Source organism: Schistocerca cancellata, chromosome 1, assembly GCF_023864275.1.
Source record: "Schistocerca cancellata isolate TAMUIC-IGC-003103 chromosome 1, iqSchCanc2.1, whole genome shotgun sequence".
Lineage (NCBI taxonomy): Eukaryota > Metazoa > Arthropoda > Insecta > Orthoptera > Acrididae > Schistocerca > Schistocerca cancellata.
Window position 1 is genome coordinate 1,011,780,323 of NC_064626.1, and position 27,860 is coordinate 1,011,808,182.

The following is a 27,860-nucleotide window of genomic DNA, read 5'->3' on the forward strand; positions in this document are numbered from 1 at the left end:
CTTCTGCACATAAAACATCGTTACTACCTTCCTTCAAGATTAGTTCACCAATATCCACCAATACACACACAAATTCATCAACAGCTGACGAGACTAGTACTATGCCGCCCTTATTAACCTCCCTTCCAACTTTCACTATCATAATATCAACTGAAACATCATCACCTTCATCACTATAATCATTACCGCTGGTTAGTACCTCTTTAGAATTTTCTATACCATCTATCTCCACCAAATTCAGCTCAACCTCAGCCTCTCAGCCTCCTTTTGGCACATAGAATTTTTCATTGTATTAACATTCACACACTCTTTCGTCTCACATTCATAAAACAAATAATTTAACCCTAAATTGTCATCATTGGCTTTATCTTTCATTATCTTAGGATTATGCCTTTTACGTACGATCTGATTTGAAAATTTACCTATTTGATTCTCATCTCTTACTAATTTCATTTCAATGTTCTGATACCTTTCTGCTGATTTATTAACACCTATCACTTTTCTGTTTACTCGTGTCCTATTCATTGCTGGTTTATTTTGCCATCTCCAGACCTGAGATTTGGTGAAACTTAGTTTCCCGATCTCCCATTACACCGGTTCATTTCACCAGGTGCCGGTCCCTCAAATCTATGTTCTTGGTGTCTATCCCTGTCACAAAAGTATCCATTCCCATTATGCCTATGAAATTTATCATTGGATGTATTTCTGTTACTGTTTCCCTTATCAAAAATGCTGTTCGCGTTTTGTTGATAACTTCCCAGATGTCTTTCATAGTAATCACTCGGACTGTAGTCACGATTTACAGTCTGAAAACTATTTGTCTGCTTACTTGGTGGTTTAAATTTCAATGCCCATTCTAATTTTACTAGGAAGTCCAAAAATTTGTCTATTGAGTTGCTTTTCAGTGTCATAATTTTAGTAAGCACTCACAGTGGACGTTTCACGTGCATTAAACTTGCAAGTTCACGTTTACAAAATTCTCGATCATCCCGTTCCCATATTTAAATGTTGGCCCATTCAGAAACTCATTTTGGAGTCACGTTTGCTTCACCTCATTCCAGAACTTGTTCAGGAAATTGCTTTCAAATATCTCGTAGGTACTGTACATATCACTATGTATATTTGCCCATGATTGTGGCTCACCTTCACGGATTTTATTTTTGCCTCATTGGACATTCCCCTTATAAAACCATCCCTGCATGCTGATAGAAAATTTACTGGGTGATATTTCCCACTGTTTGCAAAACAGTTGATCTATCCTGAGTTCATCCACGGAACACTGATCACTGTAGAGGTTTGATGTGCAGCTAAAGAATTCAGTTCACTTTTTATTTCATCAATTGAGTTGCTAGGACTGTGCACTAAATCCCACTGCAAATTTTTTGGTAACCGCCTTATTTCATTGATTTGCTTTTTAACTTCACTATTTTCAATTTTAATTCCAGATTCTACTTGTTCCTTTATTTTATCTACTTCTTTCTCCCATTTATCTATTCAAATGGATAAGTTGCTAATAGCCTCTGTCATCTCAGCCATTAGAGCATCTTGCCTACTCATACAGTTTATTACGTTGCCTCCCAGATCTGCCTGCAACTTCTCCACCTTATCACTAAAATTTTTCTCCTCTTGATCTACCTTAGAGTCAAGTATCCCAACTTCATCAGAAATTTTGTCCATTTCATCCCTTATGGTTATTAATTTTCCGTCCATCAATTTCTCGATTCCACTAGCCATTTTACCTACTTTGTCTTTCACAGCCAAAGTTATTTCAGATTGAACCGAATCAATTTTTAAATTTACGTCAACAATATCGGCTTTAACAGAGACGGTTTTTAAATTTATGTCACCCATATCGTTTCTAACAGAATCAATTTTGGATCACACATCGGCTTTAACAAGATCAATTTTGGATCCCAATCCTCTTATCATTTGCATTAATTGCGACATTGTGTCTCACCCAAATTCTTCTCCTTTGCCTGATTTCATACTATTTGCACTACTAAATTCACTGCTGATTACGCTCTCCTGCTCCAACTTCAGGCTAAGCGGCTCATTGGTATTTTCAGACCCACACCAACTAGCCGACTGCTTAATATTAGCAACATCTATTATTGGCGATTGAAGTACAGAACCATACATAATCTCGCTATCAGCGCAGGAACGTAGCTTTGTCGTGCTGAATCTTTCTGCTATGGTATTGCTGCTGATGTTGCAGTGGAAACCAATGCTGAAGATCTTGTAGCCTCTGCTGTGGTACTGCAACCACTGCTGTGCGATGAATTGCCATTGAAGATGCCGCTGCTGGCTGGAAGCACGTGCTTTCGATGTCACCTCTTTATCACTCCTAACCACTACTAAAACTTGGTACAAACAACTGTTGCAAGATTTGTAGCTCAGAGCCTCCACACAAACTGCCTAAACTGCCATAGACTTGGGACCTAGACACAGGATGTTGTTAACTGTGAGAATTACAATTGTAATATCACAACTATTAAAGAAATCTAATATTCAGTCCTGGACCGATCTCACATGTAATTTTTGTGAGAAGTCCTGCCAATCGATGTTCAGATAATACTTTTGGAAACACTTTGCAGAATTCAAATCCAATTCTAAACTTTCCAGAGTACATATTCCTCAACTAACACTTTCCAAAATCCAATCCTGTTCCAACACTTTGCAGGATTCTTATTGTTCAACTAACATTTTCCAAATTCCTGTCCCGGACGAGTCACCAATTGCGAGCAAACATCCCGTAGATGCTCAGGCTCACATGCGATTCCTCTTCATCAAAATGTCTCGGCTCAAACTTGTGTAGGGGTTGAACAGCATGTGTCGCATTACACGCCCTAAATTAGACACTTGTGACCCTTTGGTTAAGTTGTCTAGCTGATGGGAAGTTTGCGAAATACAAAGTTAACATAATATATAATAATAATATTGGGAACTAAATTAACGACCCATAAATGATGTAGGCCACTCAGTTGTAATTTGGTTAGAATAATTTTTATTCATAAACCAAACTAATAGCGAAAGTGGTCGTATGTAGAGTTAGTGTTACACTCGAGCGCATATCTGTTTGATACAGTTCAATCATTCACAATCTCATTGTGAAACACAAGTCCAATACTCTGCCTCCTGAACTACGTGAAAAGCTAGAGTTCACACCAAGCACACGGCTGCTTACCGCTCAGATACTCTATGAAGCTGGTATCTGTACAGATATCATTGGTGATCTTGCAGCTCTCTGAAGTTAGAATTAAATCTAGACCTTTCACTGCTTAGAGGCATTGATAAATATCAAGGGGTACAGATGAAAAATGTGTACCCCAACCAGGACTTGAACACGGGACCTTCTTCTTACATGGCAGACGCTCTATTCGACTGAGCCGCCGAGGACACAGACGATAATACGACTGCAGGGACTTACCTCTGGCACGCTCCCTGTGAGACCCACAGTTTCCAACTTTCATTCCACACACTACATTAATGTGAGCAGGGGCACTACAAATGTAGTGTGTGGACAGAAAGTCGGAAATTGTGGGTTTCACAGGGAGCATGCTAAAGGTAAGTCCCTGTAATCATACTATCATCTGTGTCCTGTGTGGCTTAGTCGAATAGAGCATCCGCCATGTAAGCAGGAGGTCCCAGCTTCGAGTCTCGGTCAGTGCACATATTTTTCAACTGTCCCCATTGATATTTATCAACACTTGTAAGCAGTGAAAGGTCTAGATTTAATTCTTATTTCATGCTCAGATACCAAGTCCCGCGTGCACACAACGCGAAATTTTTTAAGTCGTTTCACTTCTCAACTGACTAGAGCAGTTCCCTTTCATGAAGCCATCCATCTGTTTGGCTATAGGTTATTCTACATTATTTTACATTTTATCATATTTAAATAATCAAAGATTGACCACTTACATGTTGTAAATAAAGTAACAATATCCATTACGTAATAAACATTAAATTCTTTTACATAAAACCAGTACAATTTCTTTATTAACTTTGAATGCCACGGCCAGTAGCCTTGCACCAATGTGCTTTCTGATAAATAAATAAAGAACAAAAGTAACTATTGTGCACTAAACTTTATAACAAATATTCTATTACCTAGTGATTCAATAAGGTGTCATGCTGCCATCATTCAATGTGTTTTGTATGGAGGAAATGATGATCTGATGCTTAACTGTAAATACTGATAATTTAAATGTACTAATCTTTTAAACAAATTAAGCTACAGAGTTGATATTTACAAAAATGACTCTAAGCACTATGGGACTTAACATCTGAGGTCATCAGTCCCCTAGACTTAGAACTACTTAAACCTAACTAAACTAAGGACATCACACACATCCATGCCCGAGGCAGGATTCGAACCTGATATTTACAACGTTTGTCATTTTAATGAAGCGCTTCTTTACGAAATGTCGATCGTTAAGATCGACCAAAGCATTCAGATTTTAGTAGTCAGGTCTTTGTTACAATAAATCCTAAACTATTATAGATATGACCAGTATTCAAGTTTTATTGGAGTCACCATGAAATTTTATGGTGGATGGCAGATCAAAATTACTGTGGCTTGATACCCTGCATTACTACAGAATTAAATAGTTTTCATAAATGTTCCCCTTTATGGCCGATCTTAGGTCCGCCATATTTAACACCGATACATCTCCTTGGCCGCAAAAGCCTTTTACTGGGTTTTCCTATGATGTAGCTTCTTGTCTGTCTCACTCGCACACTACTAACTTAGGCCTCAATAGATAATAGACGCCTGTGAGTTTCCCCATCTCGTGGTGAATCTGTCCCCTTTGTGGTGCACGGTCCTGGATGACAGGGTTCATTCCACAATTCCTGTAGGCTAACTCTTTCGGCCATATACTTAAATGAGAGCGAAATGCTCGTTAACTTGCAATCTCTACACTTCATGTTAATTTCTTCAAGATTTCTTTGTGGCATATGGAACCTTATATAATGGGTGTTATCTGCGTTGAGTGTGAGACTATTTGCAGAAAACCAGTTTAAAACTTCAGAGAAAACTTTGTTTGTAGTTTGCTCAAGATTGTTATCAGCCATTTCATCAAAGAGGATTGATCTACCATCTGCAAAAAGAGCAAAACTACTTTTTGTATCGGAACAAAGAGGGAGGTCATTAATGAGAATCAGAAATAGTAGCAGACCTAAAATCGAGCCTTGGGGCACACCACAACTTATGGTACCTCACTCTGACGAGGAAGGTTCTCTGGAAGAGCCATTCATCATTGTGGCCTGCTTTCAGTCCTTTAGGTATGACTCAAGCCGCAAACATACAGTACCACCTAGTCCTCATGTTGTGCCTTTTTCAAAAGAATTGATGGTCTACTTGATTGAACACTTTTAGATAAAAAAATACTAACTGAAGAATTTTTTTTGTTAATGGCTTTCAAAACTTGATTTTTAAAGGAGAATGTTGCGTGTTCAGCACAAAACACGTACTGACTATTGTTGAGGGTATTGTGGAAGTTGAGATGGTTGATGATCAATCTGCACACAAGATTTTCAATAATTTTTGAAAAGATAGTTAAGAGGGAAATTGGGCGATAGTTAATGACACTGTTTTTATCAGCTTTTTTAAAGAGAGGTGTCATTACAGCCAGTTTTAATCTACCGGGGAAAATTCCTTCTTGCAAATATGCATTGAATATGTTACATAAGACTGGACTTATATATTTATGACAATATTCCAGATTGTTTTTATATTTTTTTCTGATGTCTCAATATCAGTTTTCAAGCACATAATGCTAGATTTATTTATAACCTTCTGTAGAATGCTACAGTAAAGTTTGTAGTGTTGCTGTTTCTTTAGGTCTTTACAAGTTTTGAGAGAACTATATAGCATCCTTTTTGTTCTGCAGGATGTTTTTATTCCTGCAGTGAGCCATGTTTTGTTTCTAATTTTTTTTTAAAGCTAGCTTTAAAGTGTGACATAAATGCATTTAAAAACATATTGTACTTTTTATTTACATCTTTTTCGCTGAAAACTGTAGGCTACAGTTGAAATTTTTAAGGGACTCATCATTTCTTATCCTAAGAGATTTCCAAGAACGCACAGATTGATGCCAGTGAATGTAAGCAATTGACCATCAAGGTCAGAAAGGCCATTAACAATTGGGCATATGCTGGTATTGATGACTCTTGACTCATCTACAAATATATTGTCAATCAGAGTTTGACAGTTATTAGTAATCTTAGTTGGCAAATCCACTACTGTCATCAGGTTAAGAGATCCTACTAGATTTTCTAAATCTGCTTTATTGTTGTTCTCATTTAGAAAATTGATACTAAAATCACTTAAATTATTAAATTCTTGGACTTTGAACACAGCTGGGATAACAGAGACAATAGCTGCCATCCGAACACATTCATGTTTTTCTGTAGGAGCTCAGTTAAGTGCTAAACTACAACTGGCAAGTTCATGTGTAGTAGGCCCCATCTCTACTCCATATATTTCAATACCCTTTTCTATTCAGTGACTCTTTAAATCTAATGCTCTGTAAGATATGTTATTTTTACACAAATTACAACACAATCTTTTTCCAATATAGATCTACAGTAAAGTGTTGCTATACAGTAACCACTCAATTGCAACATTTGAACATCTCTCATATGATGTTCACTAAAACATAACATTACAGCATCTCTTATTTCTTGTGAATTCTCTAAGAGAACAAAAATTTCATTTCCTTTAGCTAAAAGCCCCTATATATTTTGGTGAATAACTGCCATTATTTTATTTGTTGAAAAGCATACTTTCACCTAAAAAAGTATCTTACAGTTTTGAAATAACTGTTTCTTCTCTCTTGCTCTTGTTACTTTTGTCATTGTTGGTGGCAGGATATATAGGAAGCTGATAGAAAGTTTTATTTCTTGAAAGTTTATCTTTAATTATTTCATTGATGCGATCACTCACAAACTTTTTCCCTTCATAGTTCAAGTGAAGTCCATGTTTGGTCTATTGCTCCACACTTGTTGTATTCTAACACAGTTTCCTTATTTTATTGTTTGTCTTCTGGAATTCTTTGTTTACACTCAAGCTGTAAATCAAATCACGCCTATGAGCCACTGTGTCAACTATTGTTTCTAGATTTATTCACCTCTAGAAACTCATGTCAGTTTTTCATGCAAACCTCTGCTTCATTTTTAGCCACATTGTTTGATTGTGTTATAAAATGATGAAGTTACTATCTTGTGTTATTTTCATTGGAAAGTCATAGTCTGCAATATAACTTGTTCTTGCTCCAGCTTTCACTACACCAGTCACTGTTATGTCACAACTTTTTTCTTGTAAAGTATTAGATAACTTTCTGCCATGGCTGTGTGTTAATAAAAGTACACTATTCTTTCTTTTTGATGATCCATGTTTCTTTTTGGCATTATTTCCAAAAAGTTCATTTTCAGATCACTGGTATCTTCAAGATCTAGTAGAACGGTTCTGCATTTTTGCAGAAGAGTAGAACTCACCCAGTAAAACTCTTAAATTTCAATATCACTGATGAATTAAAAGATAATTGTAGTAATAAGATTTTCTCACTCACTCTGTACAGGGATAGGAATGGAAAGATGGTGTGCTGTTTACCACACATTTTCACATGTCAAAATTAACTGAATTATAGAAATCCTTTGGTAAGTTTTAGTCCCAGCTGTTCATTGTTAAAGATATACGAAGCTACAGGATTCCATTGGAATTGCTACAGATTTGGCATTTTATTTTCATCTGACTTGCTAAACGTTTTTCTTCAAAGAAATCTATTCAGTGACATGTTTTGAGTAATGGATATGATGTATTTATAGAGATGCCATGTTGAATAGGGCTTCTTTTGCAAAAACACAACAGAAATTGAGTTCAGAGATGACTATCAAAACGAAGGCTTCAACCCACTGCTATCACAGCAGAACCACTGTGCCACTGCCAGAAATACACGATCGAATTATTGCTCAAATGGCAGGTATTTGAATAAGAATTACAGCACAATGTTAAAAAATTATTTGATAAAAAAGTGTTTGTACCCAACTGTGTAGTTTGATAATAAACTATCTTTCTATTTACACCAACAATCATTTAATCTTTCTTTTCAGTATCTCCATCTTCCCAATTCTAAAAAAAGATTCAGTATGTTAGCTAATTCATATGCAGCAACATATGATGTAATATGCTGCAAATGCATAATCATAATGACCCATATTTCTCATTTCAAACTTTTTGAATATCACAGTAAGTATGACCATTAATGAGATGATGGGCACTTCACCATGAAACTGACATATAAAGCTATAGGTAACATAGAAATCAACTTTTTTTTAATGAATAGTTTCTGTAAAATTGTGCGAGAAACTCTGCAGACCTAAAGAACACATGTGATGTTCTGCTCACAATGAGACTGCTGCACATTGAGTAGCAGGGTAATCAGCATTCTCTGTGTGCATTCGCAGGTGCATATAGCTGTGCTGGACAGCATGGCAAATTGGTGCACAGGCCACTGGCTTTCTTTTTGTCTTACACCAAGGCCTGAATACAATAAGCAGGTTCAAATGCATGTAGCCTGCATTAACTTTGCAGAGAAGAGACTTGCACAGCCTAGACTGATGTGGAGAGCTGTGCCAGACCTGTCTTTGGACTGAAGACGATGACTGCAACATTTGTAACTTGTACTGTGGGAGTTACAGCTCATATAAAAGCAACCTCACTTTCATCATTCCCTTTGTTTTTATGGTCTAACTCTCCTGTATCTGGTTTGAACTACATACTTCAGATATCATTCCATCAAATGTTTTCCTCTGACCTTTCTGTCTTGCAAAATTCATAATTCATCTATGATGATCTGAAGTTTGCAATTCATTTATGCTTTTAAATGTTGTGTCTGTCCATCCTACTACACATTTTCATGTTTTGTGCCAAGCAGTTAACCTGAAATACACTCCTGGAAATTGAAATAAGAACACCGTGAATTCATTGTCCCAGGAAGGGGAAACTTTATTGACACATTCCTGGGGTCAGATACATCACATGATCACACTGACAGAACCACAGGCACATAGACACAGGCAACAGAGCATGCACAATGTCGGCACTAGTACAGTGTATATCCACCTTTCGCAGCAATGCAGGCGGCTATTCTCCCATGGAGACGATCGTAGAGATGCTGTATGTAGTCCTGTGGAACGGCTTGCCATGCCATTTCCACCTGGCGCCTCAGTTGGACCAGCGTTCATGCTGGACGTGCAGACCACGTGAGACGATGCTTCATCCAGTCCCAAACATGCTCAATGGGGGACAGATCCGGAGATCTTGCTGGCCAGGGTAGTTGACTTACACCTTCTAGAGCACGTTGGGTGGCACGGGATACATGCGGACGTGCATTGTCCTGTTGGAACAGCAAGTTCCCTTGCCGGTCTAGGAATGGTAGAACGATGGGTTCGATGACGGTTTGGATGTACCGTGCACTATTCAGTGTCCCCTCGACGATCACCAGTGGTGTACGGCCAGTGTAGGAGATCGCTCCCCACACCATGATGCCGGGTGTTGGCCCTGTGTGCCTCGGTCGTATGCAGTCCTGATTGTGGCGCTCACCTGCACGGCGCTAAACACGCATACGACCATCATTGGCACCAAGGCAGAAGCGACTCTCATCGCTGAAGACGACACGTCTCCATTCGTCCCTCCATTCACGCCTGTCGCGACACCACTGGAGGCGGGCTGCACGATGTTGGGGCGTGAGCGGAAGACGGCCTAACGGTGTGCGGGACCGTAGCCCAGCTTCATGGAGACGGTTGCGAGTGGTCCTCGCCGATACCCCAGGAGCAACAGTGTCCCTAATTTGCTGGGAAGTGGCGGTGCGGTCCCCTACGGCACTGCGTAGGATCCTACGGTCTTGGCGTGCATCCGTGCGTCGCTGCGGTCCGGTCCCAGGTCGACGGGCACGTGCACCTTCCACCGACCACTGGCGACAACATCGATGTACTGTGGAGACCTCACGCCCCACGTGTTGAGCAATTCGGCAGTACGTCCACCCGGCCTCCCACATGCCCACTATACACCCTCGCTCAAAGTCCGTCAACTGCACATACGGTTCACGTCCACGCTGTCGCGGCATTCTACCAGTGTTAAAGACTGCAATGGAGCTCCGTATGCCACGGCAAACTGGCTGACACTGACGGCGGCGGTGCACAAATGCTGCGCAGCTAGCGCCATTCGACGGCCAACACCGCGGTTCCTGGTGTGTCCGCTGTGCCGTGCGTGTGATCATTGCTTGTACAGCCCTCTCGCAGTGTCCAGAGCAAGTATGGTGGGTCTGACACACCAGTGTCAATGTGTTCTTTTTTCCATTTCCAGGAGTGTACTTTAACAGTGAAGAACAGTGGACATGCCGCCAGTGCGTCATACAAGCAACTGAATCCAAAGTAAACAGTACTCTAAAAACGCAGGATCACATAATTACGTCGTTGAAACAAGAAATAATGGACCTCAACCTGAAGCTTGAAAGCCTACTGGTGAAGTATCATGAACTATTAGTGAAGTGTAATGAACTTGAAGTGGCAGTAACCAATAAAACCACGAACAATGAACTCGTTAGCCACACACCGAACGTAAATATCGGTAACAAAAACTGGCGTTTGACGGGACAACGTACTACGAGAAATAGTCAAGCCGTAAATCGTGCTCAGAATGCAATGCTCAGAAATCGTGTGATCATAGCCCTGTAAAATCTGAATGTAAACAAACTGCAACTGAAAACAAAGCTAATGTGGGGGTACGCCTATGTGAAATGGATCCAGAAAGTGATTTTAAAAGTGTAACTACTGATAACCGCCGGGTGCAAGATGCCAGCAAGGTCAATTTGCAGTCTAACTTTGCTCAATATCTTACGCAAAGATTAACCCAAAGTGAACAATCCGCCACAAAGTGTATGAATAATCCGCCGACGAACATAATCTCTCAAGCACCAATATATGTGCAGGACAAAAACGAAAGAAATTCCAGAACGTTACATAGCAAGAAAATCTCGGAAAAAATGAAAGTACTAATATTAAGTGACAGTCATGGAAGAGACTGTGCTCAAATACTGCAAGACAAACTGGGGCCCTCATATCAGGTAAAAAGCATAGTAAAACCTGGTGCCCCACTAAAAGAAGTGATAAAAAACGCAGAATATTTGACAAGAAGCTTTGGTACACGTGATACATTGATTATAATAGGGGGTTCTAACGACATAGACAAACCTCTCGATCTAATGTTGAAGCATGTGGTACAACCATTGGAACCAATACTCGCTCTAAGTCACAAAATGAATATCATTATCCATCCTATACCCAGGAGATATGATGTTCAAAATTTAAATAGTAAAATTAATACTGCAAACCTCCACCTGATATAGGCTCTGAATTTAGCTAAACACACGTATAAAAAAAGAATTGCTGTGAACTTTGAAATAGAGAGACTAGCCAGAAACCAGTTCACAACACATGGCTTACACCTAAACAAATGCGGCAAGGAGATTATCTGCAATAGACTGGCCTTCCTGATAACTGTGGGTGACAATAAGAAACCAAAAGTCAGAAACCATAAACAGACACTAATAAGCAATTGGATAAAGACAAACTAGATGGGAAATAAAAAGAGTAATAGTGGCCATACTGTGCAAACTACACTAGACAAATGGGTCACGAAGTCACAGAGACGAAACACAAACCCCCTGACCCCTCAAAAAGGCCAGGAACCTGAAAGGATCAATAATGTGAGGGTGAACATTATCGAGACATCCCTCCAAAACGTCAATGTGATGCCTCAACAGTGTGAAGTGCATGTGGATACTTTTCAGGCCCATCTGGAATATGAGATGGCTGCCAAGGATGACCAACAGAACCAGCACAACTGCTCAGAAGTCAACATACCTGGAATACAGCACAATTTAAACTAAAGGTCAGTGACACAGTAAATATGACTTCGAGCCCCCAGAGTAAACCCCACTCAGACCTGAAAATCTATTATCACAATGTCCAATCCTTGAGCAACACAACTGATGACTTAAGCATTTTGCTGACCAGTGAACTCAGTGATATCTCAGTAGTATGCCTAGCAGAGCACTGGCTCTGCACTGATGTGGTTAAGCTAATCTCACTACCCAACTTCAAATTGTGTGAACACTACTCCAGATCAAATGATGGACATGGTGGAGTTGCCATCTTCATTAAACAACACATTGAATATAGCCCACTTCCTACCCTAAAGGAAATAGGAACAGATAAGATCTTTGAATGTGCAGCCATAAAGCTTACAGATCTAAATCTAATTGTAGCTACAATCTACCGTCCCCCCTCCAGTAGTATTAATGATTTTCTGTTACAAATGGACTTGTTTCTATCCAAAATAAGTCAGTGGAAACAGGAGGTGATTATATGTGGTGACTTTAATATAGACTTTCTAACCCACAACAGAAACAGGGAAACATTGATTAACATTGCAAAAACTTATAATCTGCATGGCCTTGTAAATGAGCCCACTAGAATAACACCCACATCCAAGACAGCTCTAGATCAAATTTTTGCAAATAGAAATAAACTTAACCCAACTCTAGAAGTATACAATGTAGGATTCAGTGACCATCAAGCTGTCATTTTAAAGGTTGATGTTAGCAAAGATACCTCAAACCCAGTCCCACCTAAAACTTTACGAAGGTTTTTCACCCAAGAGAACTTGAACAAGCTAAATGCCCTCCTTAGTAAAGAAAAGTGGACAGAGATGTACACAGCCAATGATGTCAACATGAAATTCAACATATTTCTTGACAAAATGATCCACCATTTTGAAGAGGCCTTTCCGCAAAAACCAGTAAGAATAAATAATAATAGAAACAAGAGTTGGATTACACCAGCTATAAAAATCTCTTGCAAACATAAAAGAATACTCCACATGTTATGTAAACAAAGTAGTGACTCTCCCCAATTAACAGAATACTATAAAAACTACTCATGTATCCTAAGAAGAGTGATAAGACAAGCAAAAAGGATGCAGAATGATGAGTACATTGACAAATCCAGCAATAAAGTAAAAGCAATGTGGAATATCATAAAAAGGGAAAGAGGGGAGATGAAAGCTTCACATACGAACATAGAAATCAAACTCCACAATGAATCTATATCTAATCCCGAAGTTGTGGTGAACTCATTCAACAATTTCTTTACAAGCATAGCTGAAAAACTGGTCCAAAATAATCCTAACACAAATTACCAACCAGCAAACCAAAAATATCACACATGTGCAGAGTCAATTTTCATTACCAAAGTCACTGAAAATGATGTTGCAAAAGCCCTCAGAGAGCTAAAAAATTCATATTCAGCTGGAATTGATGGTATCCCAGCAGCTGTAATCAAAAATTGTGAACACACAATTGCTGAACCATTAACTCACCTCTGTGACTGTTCTCTCCAGCCAGGTATCTTCCCTGAAGCTCTGAAACTTTCTAAAGTAATTCCTGTCTTCAAAAAAGGTGATAATAAAGATATGAATAACTACAGGCCTATCTCAATCTCATCCTGCTTTTCTAAAGTTTTTGAAAAAATAATGTCCCAAAAAATGATGGGCTTCATCGAAAAAAAAGATTTACTAAGTTTAACTCAACATGGGTTCAGAAGCAACAAATCTACTGAAACTGCAGTATATGACTGCATAAATACGCTTTTAGAACTGTTAGATAGAAAACAACCCATAACAGGCATATTTCTGGATCTGTCAAAGGCTTTTGACACTGTTGATCACAAAATATTACTGAAAAAATTAGAACACTACGGTATCAGAGGAATTGCAAACAACTGGATTGCTACATTCCTAACCAATCGGATGCAGAGTGTCAGCATGAAATATACTAATAGACAAAGCAACTCAATAACTGAAATACTATCAAGTAATAAAACTGTAAAGCAAGGTGTTCCACAGGGCTCAGTATTGGGACCCCTACTTTTCCTCCTGTATATTAACGACTTGAGCCTGAATGTTGATGCACACAAAACAATAATATTTGCTGATGACATAACTGTACTCCTCAAAGGGGAGAATACAGAGGCTGTGCAAAAAGCTGTGAACTTGGCTACTGATCAACTCAGTAACTGGGCAAAAATCAACAGATTGACTATCAACACCAAAAAGACAGCTTCCATGAACTTCCACACAACACAAAATGCAAATTCCTCTCAGCTATCTGTCACTATAAATAACCAGTCAATAGATACTGACGCTGTTTTCAAATTCCTAGGTCTGGGGGTTCAAGATAACCTGAAGTGGAATACACATACAGGAAAGGTAAATGCCAGGATTTGTACTGGCTGTTATGCATTGAGTGTACTGAAAACATGTGCTAGCCTGAAAACATTAACCAGTGCATACTATGCTTATATACAAGCCCACCCAAAATATGGTGTAATATTCTGGGGAAATGCTCCAACTGCTCTGAGCACATTCAGAATCCAGAACAGAGCAATGAGGATTATTACTGGGAGCAAACCCAGAGACTCCTGCAAACCCATCTTCAGAAAGTTGGAAATCCTTACACTGCCTTGCCTCTACATTCTGGAGACTCAAAAATTCTTCAGAAAACACATAGTGCCAACTGACCCCAGAGTCGTAAAAAATAGTGAAATACGTGAACACAACACCAGGAAAAACGCAAACCTGCATGTTATACATACAAACACTCAACTGTGTAAGAAGGGAGTTTTCCACATGGGCCTCCAGCTGTTCAACAATCTTCACACTAGTATTAAGTCCATCGAAGACAACATAAAATTTAGCAAAGCCGTGAAGTCATATTTGTTGTGTCACTGTTTTTACTCTGTAAATGAATACTTAGAACAATAATCTTGCTGTTTGTGTTAAATTGAAAACATTGAGCAATATAATACATTAGGATACTATAGGCTTACATTAATACATGTTAACAGTGTTAAATGATATTTTCTGACATCTGCAACACACTGTGTACCATCATATCACATGGAATAAATAATGTGCGAGTGTATACCTGTCCTTTTTTCCCCTTAAGGTAAGTCTTTCCGCTCCCGGGATTGGTATGACTCCTTACCCTCTCCCTTAAAACCTATATCCTTTTGTCTTTCCTTCTCCTTCCCTCTTTCCTGACGAGGCAACCGTTGGTTGCGAAAGCTAGATTTTGTGTGTATGTTTGTGTTTGTTTGTGTGTCTATCGACCTGCCAGCGCTTTTGTTTGGTAAGTCTCATCATCTTTCTTTTGGAATAAATAAATAAATAGATAAATATTTAGTTCCCTTTTATTACATTCATAATGTAAGATGTATCAAGACATAAGATAGTGTAAAATTTTTACATAAAAGTTTGCACAAATTGTAGGTACATATGGACTGATAATTTTCTTATCAACACATCTTGATCAACTGTAATAATTTAAACAATATTTTATGTAATTAAGTTTAAGAAAATGTAATTCTGTGTAGACACAATTAGACACAAAAGATACATAGATGAAAAGTAATTGACACATCCTGATTGATTGTACCAAAGTGAGTGATATTCTAGATAAATGTGTATTAAGAAACTAAAATCACATGTCCACACATATGGCCATAAAAGACACATTAACAGGAGTACATTAGTAAATTTCCAGGTAGAGATATTATGAGGCAGAACCTATAGACTTGAGCAATATTTCAAATATTTATTAATATTGTCAAAGCTGCAGGTGACTAGTAAATTTTGTAGTTTTTGTTTCAATGAATTGAAGTTTTGTAGTCTTTGGTCGTAGATTTTCATATTCTTTTGGTCTTATTTTTTACATTGTCATATTTGTTATTATTGCTGTTTATTACACAATCCTTCTTCTTTTTTCTCCACCCAAGATGAGTGTGAGAGCAGCTTGCATGGGTCAAGGAAAATCATTTGTTTGGTCCTCTTTCTCAGGACTCGAGCAGCTCTCCATACAGTTAGTACATAGGGCTAGATGTTGTTGATTGTCCACTGAAGCTCCAAGCCAATTAGAAGTAAACAGCTTCTTGCTTTGGCAGTGGAAATGATTATGTCATTTACTAGTGATAACTGATAGGTTAGGTTAGGGCATCAAGAAGAAGGGTCAAACTGTGTGTATGTGGGGAGGGGGGAGTGGTAGGTTGTTTTTCCAAGCTGGATCATCACTTATTACATTGGCGATGGTCTGTGATGCAACTTGGAAGTTGTTGATTGTCTACTAAAGCTCCAAGATAGTTAGAAGTAAACAGTTTCTTCATTGTCTAATGCTGGGTCCCATGAACAATGAAGACAGAGTCTCTACATTTGTGTATTTCACTATTGGCTTGTAGTAAATGGTGATGCAATTGTAAAAATCTGGGTATGGAGCCCAGCAGTGCAATCTTTGAGCCTTCTTCTCTGGGACAGTAACCTTGGAGATCAAGTGATCCAAGGAATGGTTTGACGAAATGAAATTTAGTGTCCTATACTTTTATATGACATTTCTTTATCATAAGCACCTCTTTTTGTATTTGTGAGTAATTACTTTCATATGATGTTAGCATCTTTGAGATGAATAAATTGGGTGATACAACTAGTTTGGTTTGCAGGCACCATACCTAGATCATGTCGAGACACATGTCCAATTATCACTAATGGTTTTTTTTTTCCCAGGCACTCATGTAGCCAGACCAGATGCTGATCAGAGTTTCTGTTTCTGCATTTTAAATGCTCATCACATTCATTTGGCCAAGCAAATGTGAGACTTTTGCATTATAGTTTGTAGAATGGATGCATAAGATCAACTGGCTAGGTGATAAATTTTATGCCGTATTTGACTTCCATTAAGAAACCTTGTAGTTATACTAGATTCTTGGGGCACAGCAGAGTGTCAATTATGGCTAAGTATTGATCTGTGGGTGTGAAGCCTTTTACACTAGCGTATGATTGATGTACCCTACTTTCTCTTTGGAAAAAATGTGTTCATCAAGGTTATACTTTACACCTATTTCTCATAGGCGAGAAAATGCTGCATGCGCATTTTTCATATCCTTGGCTTTGCTGTGATCTGTCACTATGATATTGTCAAGATAATTTGCACTATATTGGGATTGATGCTGTAAGTTCCTTAATGTAGTGCTGAAAAATTGCTGGTGAAATTGCAACAGGGTATGGTAGGCATAGATATTTTTACAAGTTATCAGGCATTTTATTTCATTAATTTTTTCTATTCCTCATCTAATGGCAGTTATATATAGCACTCCGTCTTCAGGTCACAAGTGGCCCATCAGGACCACCAGACTGCCGTGTCATTCTCAGTTGAGGATGCGGATAGAAGGGGTGTGTGGTCAGCACACCGCTCTCCCAGTCGTCATGATGGATTTCTTTGACCGGAGCTGCTACTCGGTCAAGTAGCTCCTCAATTGGCATCACAAGGCTGAGTGCACCCCAAAAAATGGCAACAGCGCATGGCAGCTGGATGGTCACCCATCCAAGTGCCGGCCACACCTGACAGCGCTTAACTTCGGTGATCTCACGAGAAGCAGTGTATCCACTGCGGCAAGGCCGTTGCCAGTTATATATAGGCTCCTTCTAAATTTGTTTTCAAGAAATTCTTACCTCTTGCTAATTTTGTCAGCATTTCTTTTGATCTGGGGATTGAATATTAATCTATGATTGGCCAGTAATTATTGAATTGAAATCTCCACACAATGTTAGTGATCAACTTGATTTTTCTGTACTACTATTGGTGTAATCCTATTACCTGACTTCATAGATTAAATGACTCATGAAGTTTTTAAACACTCAAGTTCTGGTTTAATTGATTGTCTTACTGCTATTGGCACTGGATGCCCTCTTGAGAATTTGGATGATACCACAGGCTTTAAAGTGAAATGCACTGTGAAAATGCTGGTGTACCACAGACCAGATGCTAATAATGACTCAAATTCCATGCTTAAGTTTTCTAAGGGACTGGACAGAATTCCAGCTCAGTTAAACTTACTATGTCCTGTGTAATAAATCCAAAAGCCATGAATGTATTGATTCCAAAACTCTTGAGCCACTACCTGAGGAGGAATTTCATTAGTCAGTTGCTTGTATTTCATTTCACTTGTGAAAATACCTGTAATTGGAATCTTTTGTTGGTTGTATGACACCAAATGATGGTTAACTCTGGGTAATAGTCGAGAGCCCATTCATTGATAAGTTCCAAAGTTGATTACAGTCACTCTGGCACTGGTGTAGATAGGAAAGACACTGGACATATTGATTGAGAGTTAGGTTTGCAGATGTTTTATGGTATTGATTTGAAGCTGTATAATATTTAGTTCCTAGTGTGTTAATGTTCATTTTATTAGCTTAATCTCCTGGATCTCCTGCAGTTAATTGTTACTGCTCACAATTTCTAAATGCCCTTCTTTGCCATAGCACCGACAGTCTTCATTGCCGAATGGCAGTTCATTGGTCATGCAACACTTCAGGGGCTGCTCTATTTGCACTTTGGCCAATTAATAGTCAGTGGTTCTTTCTGTTGCACAACAAACTTCCACAGCTTTTTCTGTAGCATTTCCAGCTTTTCTTCCTGCTGGTGCTGTTGCTCAAATTGCTGCTTTTGAGATTGTGCCTCTAACTTTTCTCCACACCATTGCTGTCATTCCATTTGTTGTACTTCCAAGACAGTTTTTCTCATTGCTACATTTGCAGAAACTCTATATCCATTTTATTGTTTGTTTGTCCACACAAAATGTTTGAAATACCCCATCACCAGTTTTGTTTCAGCTTGCAACCACATTTTACTACAGGAATACAAGATACAATAAATCACAGTATGGAACACTGAGTTCACTCAACAGTGTGATGCTATTTTACATGCTTAGAAACCAGTTCATATCCAAGAGAAGTTGATGGTACAAGCACCAGTAAACCAAGCAAAGTTTGTGAGAGATACCAAGTAATGCACCAGTTTTCATTGTTGTTGTATCCATCCAGCAGATAGCGATGATAAACAGAATAGGCAGATTACCAAGAGAGAACTTATCCTACCATGGTCCCACTCTTCCTCCCCTCCCTCTGGCCTTTAATCACAGGCAGAAAACAGCTGGCCATGCCCATGTGACAGATTATGGCTTTTGATGGCATCAGTTTGTTCTTGTGTGGTGCCATGGTATCCCTTATTGAGAAACCACCCCCAGTTGTATAGCTGTCTGAGGCAGCTCAGCATTAATAGTGCTCTTGGCTTCTAAACTGTTAAAGAAAAAAAAAACACTCCTAGCTTGAAGTTTTTTTTTTTTTTTTTTTTTTTGAGAAAAGTGGGATTCAGTTGGGGAGTTTGGAAAGCCTGCAGAGGATTACATAAACCAGACTCTAGTTTAAGATAAACCCACCTGTTATGAGAAAATACAGTTCTTTGGTCCTGTGCCAGTTCCAATTCAGAGATGATAGAAGGGTCCGAGGGAGATATAAAGATTAAACAGTAAATGAAAAGTGGAAAGATAAACCAAAAGCAAAATTTCCCAATCAACCATAGGTCAGAAAATGAAATGTTGTGGAACTATGGCCACAATCAGCAGTGAGTGTGATCTGACTTGCCCCAGCTAACAACTGTTATCTTCAAGTGTCCAGTTAAAGGGTAAATTAGCCCAAGAGTATTGTTTAAGTTGTTAAAAGTTGGGAAGCTTTCAACTCCTGTTCACAGGTAATTTCATTAGGCACAATTATCTCTGATGTTTCCTAGATAACACTTGACTTTTAAATCAACTGCATGAAGTGCCATAATGGCAGTAATTTGTTGAAATAATCAGTTGCACTGCACAAATGGCACTGTTTTGAGGTATTGACATGTGGTACTTTTTGTGCAGTGTTTTAATAATGAAATATAGAGGCCACGTATTTTACTTTTTTACTGATTGATAGAGAGATTGAATGATCATTTGTCCTTATAAGTAGATCTGTAACAATAAATTAAATTTTAATTGCTATCATGTTTTGTATTGCATTTCTTACTTTAAATGCTCAATTTGTCTGCCTCAAAAGTAGACATTAAGAATGATTGGTCTAACTTTTCAGAAATTCCTGATTTATTGTGAATAATTGTTGCAGCCTCAAAATTCGTGTTACTGGCTCTTCACAAGGGTTGAATGGTGTATGTTAATGTAGTCTCTCATAAAACTCCATCCGAAAAAGTTTAGTGTTGTTAAATTGTACAAACTGTTAAACCATTTATGGGGACCATTGCCCAAACCATCTGTGTCTAACTACTAAGGGGCACCATGTTGTTGGCACAGTATCTCTTGCCATACATGTAGAGGAATGTCTTCTAGCAGTTTGGCAGTTTCATTTCTAAAAATAATATACAGGGTATCCCTCTCAAACCTCCCTGATTTCTAGGACTCAGGAGAGAAAAACCACAGTAGATACAACAATGAAAAATGCACCACAGTGTAGAGCATCTCAAAGAATTTATATTCCCACGTCAGAAGTGCCAAGTATCATTACCAGAGTGCAATGTGGTCGCATGAAGTGAAAATGGCGATTCCACAGCAGCGCACGCAAGCAGTTGTGTGGTTTGCAGAAACAAAATCACCGGTTACTGTGCAAAGAAATCATCATTGTGGGTATGAATTTGATCCACCTGATGTAAAAACAGTTAAGGAATGGTATAGGAAGTTTCTGGCAGCAGGAAGTTTTCTGAAACATTCTGACGGTGCACGTTACGGAGTTTCAGAAGAGACAGTGGAGGACATCAGACAAACATTTCTTAGAAGCCCATGTAAGTCAATTTGTCAGGCATCTAGGAAACTTGATGTACCTCAATCAACATTGCATCATGTAGTTCACCAGCATCTTCATATGTGTGCTTAAAAAGTGCAAATTCTGCAACATCTCATGCCAAACGACAAACCGCGCCTACAACAATTTGCTGCAGATATTCTGCAGCGTATTGATATGGATGCCAGCTTCCTGGAAATATGTTTATTCACAGATGGGGCAACCTTTCATCTATCAGGAAGGGTTAATAGGCATAATGTTCTGATTTGGGGTTTGCAAAATCTGCACGTTGTCATTGAACGTGTTCGTGACAGTCCCAAACTAAACGTCTGGTGCAGCTGATGTACGACATGATTGTTGGACTTTTCTTCTTTGCGGACCAAACATTGAATAGGTCAATGTATCTGGACATGTTGGAGCAGTTTGTGTACCCTCAGATACAAGACTTGCAACCCAACATCATTTTTCAACAAGATTGAGCTCTGCCACATTGGTCAATGGCTGTTCGCAAGTGCCTGGATAGGAAATTTCCCAATCGTTGGATTGGATGCAGAGGACCCACTGCCTGGCCACCACGTTCTCCCGACATTATGCTGCTTGATTTCTTCATGTGGGGATTCATAAAGGACCGCATGTGTGCGACCAAAGTGGACAATATTCGTACGTTTCGACATCGTATCCCTAATGTGATTGCAACAATAACAGAGAAATGTTACAAATAACTTGGCAAGAAATTGAATATAGACTTGATATTCTTCATGCTACAAATGGTTCACATGTAAGGTGTATTGATAATAAGTAAATAAATTCTTTGAAGTGCTCTACAGTGTTGTGCAGTTTTCATTCCTGGGTCTTTGAAATCAGGGAGGTTTGAGTGGGACACCCTGTATAATTCTGCCCAATTAGTGTGGTGGTGGAACAAATCAAGTTGGCACCACCAATTACTCCTCAGATGAACCACAAATCTTTCTTGGTGACCCTGCTCTTGAATATAATGTGGATTTTCATATACTCACTGATGATGGGTTTGCTCAATAAATACTCCTTCCCCCAGTGAAAATAGCATTATATACGAACAGAATAAAGCAGGGAGACTTCACAGTGTTGGAACATCAGCAGTATCTTGAAGTCTGGATGCAAAAATTTACTTGCCTTGAACAATCTCATATTTTGAAAGTCAACAATGTATGAAAAGATACATTGCTACTTACCATAAAGAAGACATGTTAGTGGGTTGTAGATGTTAATGTGAAACGCTACAGTATGTCTTCATTAGATTCTTAAGTCATTACTGTGCTTTGATGTCTTGAATTGTCATTTTGGAGATAAAAATGCTCGTTTCTCTCATGCAGTGGCCCATAGCCCTAAAAGTGTTGATACTGGTACCCTTATCACTGGGAAATTTGCATTTACAGCTCTGCAACCCACTGCTTCAGAAGCAATGTGGGAGTTGGCTAACCAATTGTTAGTGTTACTTTTCATAGTGACTATCAGCTAATAAAGCACACAAAAAGTGTAGTGCAGCACCACAACAGCCACAGTGTAACACATCAGCAGCTTCGCCATACAAAACCATACTTCTCAACACATCCAAGCCCGTACAATTAGTGGACAAACCCCTGCACAGTTACTGTTGATTGGCTAGCAATTTTATGGCCATAGCTCCAAAGCTAATGACCTTCCGTTATCTGGTATTTTTTCCTTGATTCAGATCCCTCTGTGTAATCTGATCTTATTATCATCTTCTTTTTCTTCATTCTGAATTTATCTTAAATAAACTTGTTCTTGTTTCCTTTATCCTGGATATATCCTCAATAAACGTGTTCTCTTTTTCTGTACTGTAATGATTCCAAATTTATTCCTGGTGTCTCTCGTACAAGTTGTCAGGTGTATTTTTTATGGTGTTTCTGCTCATTAAGTCTCTCATTTCATACCCAGTTTCAATGGAAAGCATCAGTTTGTTTCCCATTAAAAATAAAATTAGCTTAAATCAGAATTTTACGTGCCCTTTTGACAGAGCTGTCCCAGGTTAGTCTAGTGTAATATTCATTTTATTGATATTTATTAACAGTGACAATAAAACATGGAGAAAAACCAAGAACTTCAGCAGCAACAGGGCAGTCCTGCTATGTGTCAATAGCAATCAGCACAGGCCTGAGCAGTGCTGTTGCTGCTGGGATACTGGTTATTCTTCATGTTTCACTGTTATTGTTAATACATGTCAGTAAGACAAATATCATGCTAGACTAATTTGGGACCGCTCTGTTGATTTGGCACAACATTTTGATTTAAAAATCATTTATTTGTAATTGGAAAGAAACTGATGCTTTCCTCCAACATTAGGCATCATCTGAAAGACATGACAAGCAATTTTTGGGCTAACTTCTGCTACACTTTGCAAAAACAAAACTGCAAATGTCTGCTGAAACACCAGTGCAAATGCACCTAACAACTCTTAGGTGAGACACCCTTGGAAGAGTTTTTCTCTCTCTCTCTGTGTGTGTGTGTGGGGGGGGGGGGGGGGGGAGAGAGAGAGAACTGGGGGAGGAGGGTGGGGGAGAGCACTTTTAATTTAGTTATATTTTTTAACTGCAGGTTCTTCGTGTCGTCAGGTTAATCAAGGCATCACCAATGTTGGAAGATTTTGTATATAAAATATTTGGACCAGGAAAGAAGCTAGGCAGCCTCATCATTTTCACCATGTGTCTCCTGATTATTTCATCCAGCATTTCAATGCAACTATTTTGCTTTTTGTGCGATTTTACAAAATTTGAAAGTTTCCCAGAGGTAAGAAAATCTTTAATTCAGTAATGCTGTAATATAAATTACTAACCTCTGTACTGGTATATGAGAGAGGTTAAACTTAGATAGTTAAAATAATACAATTTTCAGTGGAAACTTTTACGGAATTGCACTTCCAGTTTGCATAATTTAAAATGAGACCATGATTAATAACTGTAGATTGCTACATACATGTTTTCTGACTTACTGTATTTCTTTATTGATGTTTAAAGTCTTGTATGGTGTAATATTATCTCTTTCTATGTCTTTTAGGCTTTCATGTCAATGTTTCAAATATTGACGCAAGAAGCTTGGGTGGAGGTCATGGATGAAACGATGCTACGAACCAGAGAAACTCTGGCACCACTTGTTGCAGTATACTTTATCTTGTATCATTTATTCGTCACTCTGGCAAGTGAAACACATGCATTATTGTTTTCAATAAGCTCCACATTTTACTCTGTAATACCCTAATATTTGTGTGTTTTTAAGTTAAGAACATTTAATCTAATTTGGAAAATACAGTACTCATATAATCACAGTCAAATATTTTTTTTCTCTTTCTGCAGATATGTGCTTTGTTTATTGCATCCTAAATAAGTTTATTTATTCATATTATTGCTTGGTAAACAGTAGATACCTTATGTACCCCTCAACTTAGAGCATTTCAACACAGTCTGCTTGTAAGCAAAACTATTTTTTTCCATTGTCTATTAGAAATTCACAGTGCTGTGTCCAGAGTCATCATTCTCTGTTTAATCCTTCATTGTTGGTTAATGAAACCTAGAGGATCCCATGGGAAATAGATGTGGGAATATACAAAAGATAAATGTCGGAATAATGACAGATAAACTGAGTAAGAAAAGTATAAACAATAACTCCACACATTGTGGCACTGTATGACATGCAGATGTAAATTCTTAAAATTACAGAGGGACAGGAAGGCTGAGTAAAATTGTTCACAAAATTTAAGAATGTAGTATTTTTGCAAGTACTTTTGGTGCTGCTTCCTCTTCATGGACTTGACAGCATTATGATAAAGTCCTGCCCCTTAATTGTGGGAGGTTGAGTTCATAGTCCAGTTCAGCATTTGCAAACACTTCTCTGAATTATACCAATTAACATCATTATGCTTTTCCTGTGAAGCTGAGTTCATGACTGATTGGAATCATCTGGTAGTTGGTAGCAAATAAACACTGTTGTTATTGTTTCTATGCCATGTCATGTCATGTCGTGCCATGTCATGTCGTCATCAGTTAAATACAACACTTGGCATGGAAATCATGTTTTATTTACTATCTTATTTTGGCATATGAGTGGGACACATGCAGCCATCATCATACATCTAAGGTTTAACACCTTCAAGAGCAACATAACCATTGGATTTCATACATTGTACATCATCATAAACATAAACTTTCAGAGCAGGATTGTGACACATGTCAACAAACACCAATCGTTGGTGACCAGACATTGCAGGAGGTGGCATGCAGCATTGTATCTGTTCATGCAGCCAAAAAAGATGTGCCTGATATCCTCTTCTTCACCACAGTCATACAATGGGGATGCGACCAGACTAATACGATGTAGATGTTCTCAGTATCAGCCGTAGTTCAATGTGAGATGCCTTTTAGTGTTTGTGAGTCTTCTAGAACACTGATTTTTCTTGTGGCAGAAGTTAGAAATCAGCACTGGATTCACTTTAACATAATCTGTGTCGTATGTGGAAGTCTCTTGCCATTTTGTGTTTCGCTTCTTTCTGATTGTTGATTTAATAATGTAATTCCAAGTGTACCACTGTTCCATCATTAACGGCTGCTTTGGCTAGCTTGTCAACTGTTTCATTGCCAGGTATTCTTTTACCCATCACATGGTAACTTTCTGATCCCTATTTGTCATCTGTAACATCTGATTAATGGTGCTATTGGATGGTTGGTTCTTACATTGTACAGATGTCTTAATAGTTCCAGTACTGATCTGGAATCAAAAAAGATAACAAAGTCAGAATCCAAGTGCTTCTTGGGATATTGAAAGGCTTGAAGACTAGCCAAAAGCTTGGTTTTCACAATAATTGGTTCCTTAGGGATCTTCAATTGCATTCCACTATGATGACAGCTGCTATCCCAGTAAATACAACCATGTGCACCTTCATTCTCCAAAGCATTGGTGTAATGAATCTTGCATTTTTACATTTTGAAGACACCCCATCAAAATGCAGTTACTTGAATAACCACAGCCAAAGTCTAGATCAAAATCTAACTTTGGTTTGAATACACTGGTGTGGTAGTGTGCTTCCAAGCCGGGACAGAACTGATCTGGATGGAGAGTGCAGGTATTTATACAGACAGAAAATATTCCTGAATGCTGTTATTTAAACAAATATAAAATATTCTAGCATATATAAACTAAAGGTATTTCAAGTACCTTCCAGAAATGATAAATACTAAATAACAAATAATTGCTGGTGGCCAAGTTTGAACTGGCAACCCACATCTCACCAGCCAGTGATTTTAATCACTACACCACACAACATGCATTGCAGCTCGTAGCAATAATTTTCACCCATTACTTACAGATTTTTTCCTGATAATTAAGTTGTTTTTTATAGGCCTGATCATTCCTTCAATATTGTCTAATACGCCAACTAAAAATCTTGTATTTCCTTTCAGATTGTGTTGAGTTTGTTTGTTGCTGTTATACTAGATAATTTAGAACTTGATGAGGACATAAAGAAACTGAAGCAATTAAAGTTTCGTGAACAGAGTGCTGAAATAAAGGAAACATTACCTTTCCGCTTAAGGATTTTTGAAAAATTCCCTGACAGTCCACAGATGACATGCCTACATAAAGTGCCATCAGACTTCAGTCTGCCAAAAGTAAGCATTACATGTAGATTATATATACACATACTTTAAAAATATTTAACTAAATTATTATTTAGATTTGAAACTAATCTTAATTTTGAATATGAATTCTTACAGGTTTAGTGTAGGCAACCTTTTTTTATAAAACTTAATAGATGAAGATCTTTTCTGGGGTCAACTCCATTGATGTGATAGGGCATTGAAGTTGTGCCAATAAGGTAACTAATTTGGTGCTTACGTGCGTGTGCGCGCGCGTGCGCACACACACTACCACACACACACACACACACACACACACACACACACACACACACAGCTACATTGTGCCATTGGCCAAGACATTGTAGCCACACTGTGCGTGTGTGTGTGTGTGTGTGTGTGTGTGTGTGTGTGTGTGTGTGTGTGTGTGTGTGTCCATCCATGGAACACCCCAACCCCAACTACATACTAAGTATGTACTTTCAACCCTTTCATATTAATACTAGTAGTAAATCCGAGTCGGACTAAAGGAAGACTGAAACATCAAATTAATCAAGGTAGAGTAAAAAGAAAAAAGATGAAAATGGTGCAGGACAGAAACCCTGAAGGGGATCAGCAGAGAAGTTGATACAGCAGGAGGGATCCAGATGACGCAGATGTGAAGCAGTCATTGAAGTGAAGCACATAAAGTTGGGCAGCATGTTCAGCAAGTGTGTGGTCCTTCCTACAAACCAGCTGCATGGGTGGCAATTGTGCCTACAAGTTATCCTTAATCCCCACAACCTTCACTACTCCCCATTCCCCACCTACTTATTCCCTTTTCTGCTCCCAATCCAAGCAGGCTAGGGTGGTTGGTAGGGGCAGGGAATGGGAGGAAACAAACAAAACAAACTTAGCATCTGGCAATGTAACAGAAAAGTGGTCATTAATTTACACAAGAAAAAGTAATGGGGAAGCTGTTAGTCTTGAATGATTTCCTTCAAAGGCTGTGCCATCTGGATTCTTCCCATCAACACCAGCTTTTCTTAATCACACAGGTGGAAACCATCCCTACAACATATTTTTTGTTCCTGAAACCCCCACGGCCTCAACCTTAGCTAGTCCCTGTTCCCCACATACCTATCTCCTTCCTTGCTCACACAACAGCCTTACGCACAGCAATGCACCTTTATTCTTTCTCCATTCAATGCTTCTCCCCTCTCCCTTTCCTGCCCTTCCCCCCCCCCCCCCCCCCCCCCCCCCCCCCCAACTTTGCACCTAGCACAGTAAATTTGTGGGGATATTTGAAAGTTGTTTTCCTGATAAATTATTCAGAAACTTAATAATAATAATAAGGCAAGTAAGACAAGGAATAACTAAGGGAATTTAAACCATATATAAGAGGAGAGGCAAGTTTATGTAAAAGCCAGAATAAATCGAGAGCTGACATTACTTGTGTACTACAGAAAATATTATAGTATTTTAGG

General features: G+C 38.6%; 1 protein-coding gene across 1 annotated transcript in view; it reads left to right on the top strand.

Moving 5' to 3' along the window:
- LOC126089086 (sodium leak channel NALCN) overlaps positions 1–27,860 on the top strand; it is a 390,881-nt gene that overhangs the window by 182,266 nt on the left and 180,755 nt on the right. The window contains exons 11-13 of the mRNA XM_049906884.1: positions 23,366–23,557; positions 23,825–23,962; positions 26,221–26,427. Coding sequence (XP_049762841.1) covers positions 23,366–23,557; positions 23,825–23,962; positions 26,221–26,427 — 537 coding nt within the window. The remainder of the gene's footprint in view (positions 1–23,365; positions 23,558–23,824; positions 23,963–26,220; positions 26,428–27,860) is intronic.